The 14,019-nt window shown below is 45.1% G+C and overlaps 1 protein-coding gene across 1 annotated transcript in view; it reads right to left on the bottom strand.

Moving 5' to 3' along the window:
* Positions 1–11,648, bottom strand: part of LOC101709897 (aromatase-like) — a 42,199-nt gene extending 30,551 nt beyond the window's left edge. The window contains exons 1-2 of the mRNA XM_087180686.1: positions 11,421–11,648; positions 6,819–6,969 (exon numbers count right to left, since the gene is read on the bottom strand). Of these exons, the coding sequence (XP_087036812.1) occupies positions 6,819–6,969; positions 11,421–11,565 (296 nt within the window). The 5' untranslated portion in view covers positions 11,566–11,648. The remainder of the gene's footprint in view (positions 1–6,818; positions 6,970–11,420) is intronic.
* Between the last annotated feature and the right edge of the window lie 2,371 nt (positions 11,649–14,019).

The raw sequence follows: 14,019 nt of genomic DNA, 5'->3' as shown, positions 1-14,019 counted from the left end.
ATGTACCTGAACCACTCCCCAGGATGAATGTAATCGTGAGGTATGGTAGACATATACTAATAAAAACTTAAAATTTAAAAACACACCAAAAAGAACTACAAAAGGATGACTTTGCTTCAGCAAGGTTGTTCAAGTAATGCTTGCCAGAATACATTCCCATAGAAAACGCTAAGTCAAAGATCTCTCTGGCTGGATAGGTTAGACTGTGGGCTTCATGGTAGTGAAACTCCCACATTTGTGATGAGTTTTACACTCTTATACAAAGTTTAAAAGAATGCTCCTGAAAAAATACAGTGCTAAGGAATGAAAATAAAGTTATAATTGTTATATAAATAACTAACTGCTTCATATTTATTTCAGAAAAAATTTTTAATGAAGAGATTGTTAAACTAAATATTCTTTTCATTTGACCACAGATAATATTCAGCAAGTGAACTTTTAGTTTTAGACAAGTTTTCCTCTTCCTAACAATAAACTCCAAAAGAGATAATCTACATACTTCCATTTGTATTCCAGCAGATTAATTTGATGAACAATTCAAATTTGTTCCTTATGGAAAAGCCATGAAATAGGACTTAAATTATTACTAATTAAAAATACTTGAAATATCTTTTCTTACTTCCTCCTTTCTCATTCTATAGTAAAACAAAATTAATGTTTACATTCTTTGCTCACAAAAATTAATCTAAAAATATAAACACTTAAGAGTACAAAGAGAATACTGTGTGCTTTGGCCGCTAGAACTTTTGTACACTGCATTAATCAGATTGTCCCATCGGTTTCTTTGAGGAACTGCTAATCAAAATGTGAACAGAAAAAGAAACCTCCAATGTGAAACAAACGAAACTAAATATTTCTTAGTTGATGAGGAGCTAGATTTTAAAACCCATGTGTCCGTTAGGGGGCGCCAAGATCCCAGTTATTCTCAGACTGGGCAAGAGAGAAAGCCAATTAGGCAGAAGTGGCACAGCCAGTGATGAGGTCCTGGCCGCAGAGGGCAATTGGAAGTGGGGCTGGATTTCTCTAAGCAAAGAACTCCTGGGCATGAGACAGACCAGACCCTGCGTGGGTCGGCCAGCAGCACAGGCTGAGACACTTGTCCCGCTGGTGGAGAGTGAGGATTTCTCAGCACTGAGTCCCCAAGCTCAGAAGGGACAGCAGGCAGTGGAAGGTGTCTGGTCACTTGGGGGCATTCTTCTTCTTTAAACTGAAGTCAAAAGATGTGTGCAAAAGAGCAAACTGTCATCCCTTCAAACTGAGGAGCAGCCAGGAAGTAAGCTCCGAGGGGGCAAGGAAGAAGCCCGTCAGTTCTGAGTTTATGCGACTCACAAACCCATGGCCAGGCCAGCTGAGATGAGTTCTACAAAGAAGAGGCAGTTGATGACATTACTGGAGACAAACACTTAAAACTACAGAAACTGCCTCTCATAGACCTGTCCTGTGTCCCAGCTCAGGTCCCCTCATTCATATCACCTTTCCAAATGCCTTTGCCCTTCTGACATTTACCCAGCTGAAAGTCTAGGCTCACTACAAGAGGAAAACAATCTTTACAACAGAAAGCTCCAGCTATCACCACTCCAACCCAGTGATGAAATTTGGCTAAAGCCAACTTTAGTTTGCGCTGCTGGCACAGTGGGATTCAGGTGCACGCATGCACACAGGCACACACACGCATATTCTGACCCCTGCTGACAGGTCTCAGTTAAATTCAAGTGGACCCTCAGTGTAGCTGGCACGATCTCCCTTTTGCATTCACTCTGCTCTTCTGTTATGACGATTATCCTCTGTCCCCTCATTCTCAGCCGATTTTATTTCTGATTTTCCAGAGAAAACAGAAGCAACTAAAAGAAAACCTCATGAAGCTCCATCCACCAGGATCTGTGACTCACAGCCTTCTCTCCTGTTAGGATGATGAAGTCCCACATCCTATTCAAGGCCACCTCCTCCACTTGCTCTGTGACCCCTTCACATCTCACGTAGCTCAGCCTTCTTCACCCATCCAAAGTTTCCCTCTGTAGTTGTACCTCCACAACCCACATGCAGTGGTTTCTCCTGTTATGAGCATGAGAACTCCTTTGACTGCGTGCGCCCTGCATCACATCCCCGCTTCTGCCTCCTGTATAGCAAACTCCTGGAAGAGCTGCCTATACTTGCTGTCTCTACCTTGCTGAGCCTCATTCCCTTCTCTGGGCAAACCTTGCCCCGAGCAGTCCATTGATGCAGTTCTTTCAGGGTCACCCACCATGTCTCTAAAAGTGACACTCAAACCTCCATCCATTCAGCTGGCCTGTCAATTCCCTTCTCTGAATGCATTCCTGAGCTAGCTGTCAGACTGCCACACCCTTCTGCACCCCTGCCCAGTCTCCCTGTCCCTTCTCAGTCTCCTTCCCTAGCTTCTGACTGCTTACCCTGGAGGGACCCAGGCTGAGTTGCTCCCACTCAACATCCCACTCAGGTGTCCCCTGGGCATGGCAAGTCCAATGTCATGATCTTAATTCTGATATCTCCCCACTCCACCTTTGCTCCAATGTCCTCTTCTTTCCTAGCTTTTCAGGCAAAAAGGGGGGGCTACATTTATCTCTTCTTTCTATCATTTCCAATGTCCAAACTGTTGTGTTCTGAAGGCAGTGGCAACTACCTTCAACATGTGACTGCAGTTTCATCCCACCTTACCTCCTCTACTGCCCTCATTTGGGCCAGATACCATCATCTCTTCCTAACTGTGTTCCTTTTTCCCACATCCTTTGTCCCCTCTCCACTGATTCTCAACATAGCAGCCGTTATGAGTCGGGGGAAACATGAGTGATCCAGATATGTCTCTCCTCTGCTCAAGCTCCTCAATGGCTCTCATGTCATGCAGGGTAAAGGCAGATTTGCCATGAAGTCTGCAGGGCCCAACATGGTCTGGTGTCTTGTTACTCTACAGTCCCTTCCATGGTGCTCCCCCTCAGCCACTCTGGCAGACAGTTGTTCCTTGAACATTTCAGACAGGCTCCCACCCGAGAGTCTTTGCACTTGCCGTTCTCTCTATTGAGAATGCTTTTACGCAGTTCTGCATGGCTCACTTCTTTAAGGTCTTTATTCAGATGCTGTCTTCTCAGAGAGGCCTGCCTCAGACTGCCTCCTGAGAGGTCACTGCTGTTTGGACAAGTAGTCCTCTGCCCAGCGCTTCCCTGCTTTTTTTCTAGGTAGCTCCTGTCCACCTGACAGTAGCGTGACCAAGAACTCTGGTTTACCAGAGACTCCCAGTTTGAGCAGAGAAAGTCCCCCATCACAGAAAGCCCCTAGTGTCAGGCAAACAGAGACAGTTGGTCACCCTTTTGATGTAGGTGCGGTATGATGTCCTGTTCATCAGTGATGGACTGCATATGTGACAGTGCTGCATGAGATTTCATCGCCACATGAAATGGAAACCATCTTAGTGTAGATATAGAACACAGAAGTGGTGCCATGATATGCATGCCGCAATGTTTGTATCATTGAAAGCTCTAGAAAGGTCACCATAACTGCTCTATAATGTTCACATTATGATACCTTTCTCAGAACGTACCCTAGTGTTAAGTGATCAGTGACGGAACTATATATTTCATTTCTTTATTGTTGGTATACTAACAATATATTGCTGCATGAGGGTAGAAATGCTTAGCTAATTGTATTGCCAAAATAAAATACCACTGTATACCCAGAGTCTAGATCTACACATGGCGTACATGGTAAGAACTCAATAAATGTTTACTTGTCAGTGTAGAGGCACTGTTAACTATTGAGACTTGGGAGCACAGAGTACTTATTTAGTGTGCAATAAATTTTAATATATGTTGACAGAACACTAAAAACCCTTGTAGATTTACTCATGATTAAGACAGATGGGTAAATATAACCCTGGCTCACCTGTCCATTGCTAATTTCTCTCTATAGATGTTATTGGACTCATTTTTGTGTGTCTTTGATAAAAATATAAAAACATACTCATATAGTGGACATATACGGTCATGTCTATCATCTGTAGGCTCTCATTTAGAGCATAGCTATGGGCGCAGCTGCCTGGGGCAACTGTGCCTGCTTTATCTACAGATGACTCCAAGCCAAGCCTGTATGTGGTTCAGGCTGTGGGCCAGCAGCCCTCACGCCTGACTTTCTCCCCTGAGGTGCTGTGGCCCCTCCCACTTTAGGACAAAACTGGTTGGGAAAGTTGGACTGTGGTCTCTGCACAGTTGTAATGAGTACAGCCCTCAAACTTTTCAAAAGAAAAAGAAATCTGGCAAACTATTAAAATACAAATCAAAAGCTTTCTGAGGCCCAATGGGGTCTTTTTTCAAGAGGTACAGGCAGTTCTGGAAGCAGCTTGGAGAGCAGGCAAGGAAAGGAGGTGGAACCAACATGTCCCACTCAGCACTTAACAACAAAATCGAGCTGCTCTGAGGCAATTAAGGAGAACACAAAGACTCCAGCAAGCGAAAAACCTGAGAGCACAGGAGGAGAACAGGACAAAAAAGAACTGGGAGGGCTGGGGCCCAGCAGCAGGTGTGTGCGTCCATGCCTGAGCTGGTCAGTCCCTCACATGGCCTTCCCCGTTGAGATGGGCAGAGTGGTCAGATGCCAGCCTGACATTCACAAGTGTCCTGCTTCAGGAATGGTCTTTGGGCATCAGGGAATTCAGCTGATGGCCTAAGGATCTACTGTCTAAGAGGGATTCCTGCCTGGTGCTTAGCTCTCAAATCCATCACTCTTCAGCCCAGATCTATTCTTCACCACCACCACTGTGGCTAGATGCAGGAGAAATGCAGTGAGACACAACTAATGCTCCCTGCTTATGTGTTCCCCATAGTCCACAGGACAGGGCACTCCTGCCAGAACCTTCTTCCTGCTCCTTTTGTCCCGGTGGGAGAGTTCCAAGCTCTGTAGCCCACTGGAATCTCCTGGGGAGCTAAAGCACCAGTGATGCCTGGGTCGAACTCACAGGGAGTCTGACCTCCAGAGCCTGAAGACTGGGGCTTCAGGTAGCTCCACAGGGACTCTACTGGGCAAACAGGGCGAGAACCACTGCTCTGAGTCTGAGATGCAGGTACACCTCCTTTTGGATGAAGGTCCTGAGGACCATACAACTGTTTGCCCAGGGACAGGGAGACGGGGAAGGGGGATCTGAATTGAGGAGGCCTGGAAGGCAGCTCGCTGTGCTGGGGAATGAGCAGTCAGCAGCCAAGGTGCCAGTCCTCTAAATCCAAGTTTCCTCTATTGTAGGGTATGTTGCACAAGTGACCAATTTACTGATTTTTAAAATGAGAACTTGTCCATTTCACTTCAGTGTGGCTGGCCTGGGCTCAATAGACCAGAACAAGTAAAACCAAAGAGTAAAGATGATCTAGTGATTAGAGCAGTGGGTCTCACCTCCAGCGTGCATCAGAATCACCTGCAGTGTTGGTGAAAACACAGCTGTGGCAGGGGTCGGGGGTGGGGGGTCCTTCCCCAGGCTTTCTTATTTAGGTCAGATGGATCCTGGGAGTGTGCATTTGTAACATGTTCTTGAGTTTGCTGCTGCTGAACAGTGGAGGACTGAGAACCACTGTGTTTGACTGTTTCACGAGCAACTCAAGGAAATGACATTTCCACCAGTAGCCATTTATGTGTAGTTATAGAAATGTGGTCATCCTCAGCCGTTCTTTCACGTGTAACAACAGGAAACTTAATGAAACAGGAAAGCACCAGGCAAAACTTGAGGTATTGGATCAATTCAGAACAACGCTACAGGATAGCCTGAAACATTGGGAAGTATGACACGTTTTCCTCCTCTGCTCCCTTCTTTTTAACATTTGCTTGAAAGCACTGGACTTGGAGAACACCACAGTACTTGATGAAATGATGTATGTAATTTGCCCTGAGAAAATTCATTCAGCTTCTGGAAGTGCTTCTCTGAGCAAGTCTAGCTATCTGGATGAAGGAATTTAACAAGTCATGGTCTCTTAGTTTGTGAGTAAAGTTCTGTCAGGAATTGTAGCTAGAAAGGTTATTAGGGAGACAGTGTTGGCAGATGGCTTTGCTAAGAGCTAAATTCAATAAAGAAGAAAACTAGTATTTCATAACATCTGTTCTTCTCATGCAATACATTTTGGGGTGTCCCTAGAGTGAATTCAATCTGCTTCAGCAATCCAGAAAATAGTGATGCAGAAGAGAGAACATCAGTTTTTTAAACAGGCAATATTGCTGATTCACCCAAACAGTGCTAGATAGGCGAGCAAATCGCTTCTTTTTCTACTCTCTTCTGTCTCAGAGGTACTCAGTAACCTGCCATTAGAAACAAACTAGCAAATTACTAGTCACATACCTGTTTCTCAGGTTTTGTTTTCTGTGGGGCTTTTTGTTTGTTTAAACTTACTTACAGAGATAAGGTCCTTCTCAGAAAAGCCAAAAAATAATGCCTTTCCCTAAAGGAGGGGACTCAAGATCAAAGCATCTGGAGTCCAAGTTTGTACATTAAGAGATGTTTTAATAATTTCCCAGTTTTTCAGAGCTCTTTATCTCTGTACCTTTGGATTCAACTCAAGAGAAGATTAATCCATATATCTGCAGAGTTAGATTTCTACATCAGAATTGCTTACTTTTACTTAACTGTGAAAAATGGCCTTAAAAGATGTCAAGGATTCAAAATAAAATCTTTTTTTTAAATGGGAAAAATCCTAGCCTTGATTTTAAAAGTATTTCTGTGCTCTGCTGTTGTTTTAAGACCTGAGAATTGAACCCAGAGCCTTGAAAATGGTCAGCAATCCTCTACCGGTGAGTTATACCCCAGCCCCAATTTCTCTGATTATTAACACACTTACTTGCTGATAATGAGTGTTTCCTCTCCATTAATCCAAACTCTCATGAATTCTCCATACATCTGGTTGTAGTAGTTGCAGGCACTGCCGATCCCCATCCACAGGAATCTGCCATGGGAAATGAGGGGCCCAATTCCCAAACAGTAGCCAGGACCTAGGAGAGTCATCAGAAAACATAATCAGCATCTCTGCAACACCAAAAATACTTGTTCTTTTCATCTAAATGTTCTTTACGTCTTCTGCGGTTTATCTGTGAATCAGTAACAAAATGATTTACAAACACGAGAACAAACCAAGCTTGACAAGAGACTCCTCACCCCTCCACAAGTGAAAAGCGTCCAGTAGCCACATCACACTAGCTCTCTTTTCTCAGTCATTTCAGGCTCAGTGACCTGGGGATGTGTACTCATTTCTTCCCAAGTTAAACAGTGTCAGTGCATTTCAAACACAAGTCCTTAGGTCTGTGTGGTAACAAGTGAGAAAACCATGAAAAGTGTCAAACTGACAGAATTGTTTGAGTGCTTTTGCTTTAAATGCCCTGCTGATGGAATGAATGGATGAGAACTGGGCTGCTTTGGAGTTATCCGTTTAACTGTGAGAAAGCAGGTCTGCAAAGATAATGTCCAATGTGAGAATCAATCTCTCTGCCTCTCTCTCTCTCTCTCTCTCTGTCTCTGTCTCAGAACTCAGCTTAAAAACAAACACCTAAAGGTCAAGTGGCAAAATAAAGCTAAGGAATTAGGCACTGAGTAAGTATCTGGACTACTGTTTGAGTCTAGAGACCTAGTTCTAGCTCAGTGCATGGCTAGTTACAACCAGTGGCGGACTGCAACAGTGTCAGTGTACCAGGTGTCCTGGTACATTCCGCCTTCTAGTCCCAGCTTGGGAGGCTGGGGGGAAGGAGGTAACTTTGAGTCCTGAGCATTGAGCCCAGCCCAGGCAAACTTCTGACATCAGTCTCTTAAAAAAAAAAAAAAGCTTGGCACACATAAAAATTATAAAAGTAAAAATCTTTTTAAAAAGTATGAGGGCCGGGATTTAGCTCAGTGGTTTCGCCGCCTGCTGTGCAAGCGCAAGGACCCAAGTTCGATCCCCGGTACCAAAAACAATAAATATATAAATAAAAATAAAAAATAAGTATGAGTGGAGATTGCAATAAACCGTGGGCTTGGGTTGAGAACATGGATGTTCTAACAGAGGAGAACCGTGGTTTGGGTCCTTAGTGAGCAATCGTAAGTCACCTTTGTCCAACAAACATTTGTCAAGACCCTACTAGATATAGACACTGACTCCAAGATAGGGACTTGAGATCAACAGTAGAGAAATAATTCCCATTGCATTGAGCTTAAGCTGCTCTCTGCCTCTCAGATTTGGGAATGCTTATCTAGGCATGCAGCAATTACCGTAGCCTCTTTCACACCCAAAGAGGTAAATCCTTCACTGCATTTTTGTGCAGACACAGCCTTCTTGAAGACAACTGCTGGGATCTCTCACCTACAGTCCCAATCAAGAAGCTGGTTCATTCCACATCTCCGTGTCCACCGCACAGAAACCTGAGTCCACATGTGTTCACAGCAGCACTGTCCAAAATAGACCGGACACAGGCTGGACACATCCGAGTTGCCCCTCAGCACAGAACTGTAGGTGTTCATGAAAGACCACATGACAATATCAAGACCGCATGACAATGAAAATGAGCTACAGCAGCATGCCACAATCACAGTGTGGATGAATCTAACACAACACTGAGTAAAAGAAACAAGAGAGAAGAATAAGCAATGCATGATTTGATTGCCGAAATCTTTTAAATGAGGCAAATTAAACTATATTGTCTGGAGATGTGAAATTAGGTGGCCAACCAATAACCAAGCCAGAGGGATTGTCACAAAATCCAGGAAGCGATTCACATCTCGGGGTGAGGGAGAGAGCAGCCTGAGAGGCACAAGGAGCATCTCCAGGACTGCTATTAACATCCTGTTTCTTGGTCAGGATTATGGTGGCAAACCTGGCGTCACACTGCACTTTGCTGTGAAATGCTTCCTTAGTAGGAAAAGGGGAACATGTTGCCATGTCCTCCTCCGGGGTTCCCCCTGTGGGGATGTGCTGCCAGGCCCGAGTGTGGCATCCAGAGGCAGAGGACCCAGGTTCAAGGTTGGGATGGGGGTGTGACTTCAGGGGAGGGAGAGCTGCCAAGTGCCCAGTTATGTGCGTCCTGGACAAAGATGAGTGCAGTTGGGGCATTTCTCCCACCTGAAGTCTACAACACCCCTTCCCATCGAGTGAGACACTCTCACCCCAGACTCTCCAGCCCGATAAACAGGGGTGAACAAGCTTCCATCTGAGTCCCCATTTTATTACAGATTAGTTGTGCAGCCCCTGCCTCCATTGAGCCTCAGGTTCTTCAATGAGAAAACAGGCACACACGCCGGCCTCAGCAGAGAAAACAGGCAGGAAACTGCCTTCCAAACTGCAAGTGCAGGCTTTTTATTGCTGTCCCTTCTGTGTGCCCTTTGACTTTTAATGACCCTGAGCTATAATCCCGATAAAACCCAGAAGCCAAGAAGCAGTGATTCAAGGGACATAGTGGGAGTTCAGAAGACTAGACAGCAAGAACCACCCTACCAAAACGACTTTCCTCTTATCACCCCACCCAGGAACTGCAGGGACTTAGTTTGTGCCCCTAGAGGATGCTGGCCAGACCCCAGATTTTCAAAGTGAAAGGAAGCTAGAAACTCCCTGGCCAGCAAAATGCTCATCACCCTGGGCCTGAGGACGAGCTGGTGGTCCCTTTGCTCTTGTCCTCGTTCCTGCTTGGGTGCTGACAAGGCATCTCTCTTCTCTGCACTTGAACCCCTCACTCTGAACCCCCAGCCTTCTCATGTCACAGCAGATCTCCTCCGTGGGTCTGTTCCCCTGTGTCTCAGATGAAGGTTGTGGGCTCATCTCTGTGGCTCCCAACCCTGTCTTCTAGGAAAAACCCTCTGGGAAAAGTTTTTTAAATATCGACCTGGGGGCCTTCTAAGAACTCCAGATTCTTAGACATGGCCAAGCGCCACTGTAGTATATGTATGTGATCTAGTTGACACTATGTGACAGCATGACGTCCTTGCCCAGAAGTGGTGGACAGGGGAGGGGTGGCCTCCCCTCCCAATCCCAGCCACTCCTCACGCGGGGCTCCAGAGCAGTGCCACCAGAGCTTGCAGCATAAGCATCTGGGGATGGGGAGAGTGGGTCTTTGAACAAACAACAACAACAAAAACGGACGTTCCTGGGCCTGGAGCATCTGATTCAAAATTCTGGAGCAGAGCCCAGGAGTCAGGATAACCAGCCCCTAGCTGCAAGGTGATTCTTATTCTAAAAGTTTGAGAACCTCTGGCTTACTCCTCCTATGGGCAGTGCTGACTTCCATCTCCTTGTGAGATCCTCTGATAATACAGGTAGATTGGACTTTAGCACCTGAGCCTGTGATAGGAAAGAGAAGGAAGAAGCATTCTACCACCTCCTCCACCCTTCTCTACCCTGACATTCATTGACCCTGACTGAAGAGTCCACTGCAGGGAGAAGACCTTGATTGAGGAACATGAGCAATGGGAAAAGGAGTTCAAGTCAAAGATGATGAACAGTTTTCTCAAACCTGTGCTTCCTTCTCCAGAGATGACCCCAGGGAGGTCATTTACTACATAGTGCATTCCACTAAGCATTCAAAGAACCTATACTTCCAGGCTGAGTCCAGCAGACAGGCAGTGTTCTTGAAATGTCTTGGAAGAATCCTGCCAGAGAGCATTTTGTACCAGGCTCTGCTCCCACACCCAATCGCCCTATCCTAGACACATAGACGTGTCTAATGAATATGTTCTTGCAACAAGGCTTATGGGATTTTATGGAAGTGGGAACAGGTGATTGCCGTGAGGGATGGACACCGAAAACTAAAGGAACAGTCTGAAATTTCTCATAATTGAGAACCAATCTGATACCAAGTAATTCCAGCTGTAAGAGTGGAAAGTTAGGGAATAATCTGTGTCATTATGTTATTCCCCACTTTTGACTGACCCACAGGGCTGGCTGAAGATTCCTTTGGGGTGTGACTTCCCAAGGGAATGGAAGGGACCCCCACACTTCTCCCACTGCCCAGGTCCCATTCGACCCTGTGACGATCCTGCCGTTGCCACACTGGTGCTGTGAGAAGATGAAGAGTGAGATGAAGAGAAGGAATATATACAAGAACGGAAGAGCGGGTCAAGGCAGTGAGGGAGGAGAACACAGTGGGATAGAAGACATCCCAAGACATTTCCGCCTGTTTGAATCTTTTACAAAAGTTTTAATTCCCTAGAATTTTATCTTGCTTCACCCCAACTGAAGCTGTGCTAAATCTACCAAAGTGCTGGAAAGACAGGAAGCAGTTTTCTCAGACATTTTAAAATGCTTTAAAATGTGTAGATAATTGGGACAGGTTTTTAACCTAAGTCTCATTTTGCTATCGTGGCTGTGATTTTCAGAGATCTTACCAGGTTTGCTTTTGTACTTTTGTCCAATTTTCCTTGTCATCATCGACCAAATGCCCATGTAAACAACATCCTTAAACACAGAAATAAACAAGCAACTGACCTGGAATTGAGGCTGTGCTGTCACAGTTCCAAATCAAGAGGAGAAAGACCACAAGCAGCAGGATTGGCATGGCAGCAACAGGCAGGACTTCGGGCACCATGCTGGCGACGTTACAGTATATTTGGTTCAGCATTTCCAAAACCATGCTGCACTGCTGGGCATCAGAGGCAGTAGTTTACTGTTCTGTGGAAATCAAGAGGCACAAAAGTGAGAGAACCCTTATCAGGTTTCTCTGTGGCTCCTGTTGCTTCTGAGGATGCTGCTGGAGTGATCACACTTTGCTTTATAATGTGATCAGGCAAGACTGATGTGCTTTTACAGTTCAAAACAAGCAAGCCCAAAAGATCTTTTGACTTGAAGTGCAGCATTTCTGACCTTGGTAGTCAGTCTCAGGTTCTCTTAGAGACATGGTGTTATAGAACGTTTTCATTTTGCCTTTGAGAGCATAGAGTGACATGCATTTGCCATTGGGAGTAAAATCTCTTACCAAAAGAAAAGAAAATGAAGCTCATTCCAGAGGAGAAATCATTTTGTGACTTTACCAGCTGATTTTGTTTAGGCAATCTTCTTACTTGAAGACAAATTGGCCAAATCAGCCCACTGCAGACAGGCAGGTCTGCACATGCCCTACCGAGGTCCCGAGCAATAATCCACTGGACCCGCACCCCTGCTCCTCTGTACAGCCACCTGGTTCCACACTACAAAGACACAGAGGACACAGGACCACCAGACCACGGTACTGAGTTCCACTACTCACAGCCCAGAGGTAGGGGCTTCGGAGCCACCATCCCACTGCTCCTGGTCCACAGGAAGGGGCTTCCCAGCCACCATCCCTCCTGCTGCTCCCAGCCCAGAGGAAAGGGCTTTTGGGCCACCTTCTGTCCCGCTGCTCCTGGCCCAAGGGAAGGGGCTTCTGAGCTGCCATCCCACTGCTCCTGGACCAGAGGAAGGGGTTCCTGGCCACCATCCCTCCCACTGCTCCCAGCACACAGGAAAGGGCTTTTGGGCCACCATCCCTACCACTGCTCCCGGCCCTTGTCCCACCTCTCCCAGCTCAAAGGAGGTAATCCGTGTAGGCGCCAACAGTCCCCCCGACCCAGTCAAAATGAGAAAACATGAAAATAACTCTCAAAACCAGACTTCCAGATCACCTACAGCAACCCCAAAGGGAAATGAGATAGAACACTCTGATGCTCAACCACCTGGACCCATGGAACTGGCAACAAAAGGGGATCTGGAAAAAATGAAATCAGAAATAATTTCTCAGATAACAGGAGAAATTGTGCCCCTAGTCCAAGACATGATTAATAAATCTAGAGAGGAGCTCAGGAACATGATGGAATCCCAACATAAGAAACAAATGGAATCCATGAAACACATGCAAATAGATTTCCAGGACATGAAAAACTCCATTGAAAGTCTACACAGCAGAATGAGCCAATGTGAGGACAGAATTTCAGATATAGAAGATAAGATTGCAATTAGTGACCAGGAAAAGAAAAATTGCTTCAAAATTATAAGGGAACACGAGAAATCAATCCAGCAGCTGCTAGATGATGCAAAGAAGAATAACATAAGACTGATTGGAATCTAAGAAGAAACAGGAGAGAGTGCAGATGACATAAAAAAATCTCTTCACAGAAATAATGGCAGAAAACTTCCCAAGCAGGGGGAAAGAGCTTGAAATACAGATAAGGGAGGCATATAGGACTCCAAATAGCCTTGATCAAAAAAAATCTACACATAGGCATATAATTGTTAAGATTCCAGAAACACAACAGAAGAACAAAGTTCTCCAAGCGGTCAGAGAAAAGAAACAAATCACATACAAAGGAAAGCCCATCAGAATCACAGCAGACTTCTCAACACAAACCATCAAGGCAAGAAGAGCTTGGAGTGACATATTCCAAGCCCTAAAAGAAAACAGCCTCCAACCCAGATTGATGCACCCTGCAAAACTATCTTTCAAAATGGATGGAGAAATAAGATACTTTCATGACAAAGAGCACCTTAGGAACTTCATGAATACCAAACCAGCACTCCAAAGAATTTCACACAATAGCTTAGGAACGGACATTGAGGATCACAACCCCAGGAAGCAAAGCAGAATGAACCCATCTGGCATGACAAGAAATTAAATGTAAAGGGGGAGAACCCAATAAAAAGAAAAAGTCATGGCAATGACAAGTCAATATGTTTCAGTTATAACCATCAACGTTAATGGTCTCAATTCACCAATCAAAAGAAATAGACTGGCAGAATGGGTCAAGAAGCAAAATCCGACAATATGCTGCATACAAGAAACATGCTTCATTCAAAAGGAAACTCACAGACTGAAAGTTAAAGGGTGGAAAACAATACTCCATGCCACAGGAACCCCCAAAAAAGCAGGAGTAGCTATCCTCTTGGCAGATCAAGTAGATTTCAAACCAACACTGATTAAGAGAGATGAAGAAGGACACCACATCCTTGTAAAGGGAAGAATCCAAGAGGAAGAGATGACAATCATAAATATCTATGCACCAAACACTAGTGCACCCAACTATATAAACAAATACTAAAGGACATGAAAAGTCATATATGCACTAATACAATTGTA

Source organism: Heterocephalus glaber, unplaced genomic scaffold, assembly GCF_053883595.1.
Source record: "Heterocephalus glaber isolate CG9 unplaced genomic scaffold, H.glaber_assembly_v1.0 deba00000122, whole genome shotgun sequence".
Taxonomy (NCBI): Eukaryota; Metazoa; Chordata; class Mammalia; order Rodentia; family Bathyergidae; genus Heterocephalus; species Heterocephalus glaber.
Note: the sequence above shows the minus strand (reverse complement) of the source record. Positions and strands in the feature narration are given on the sequence as shown.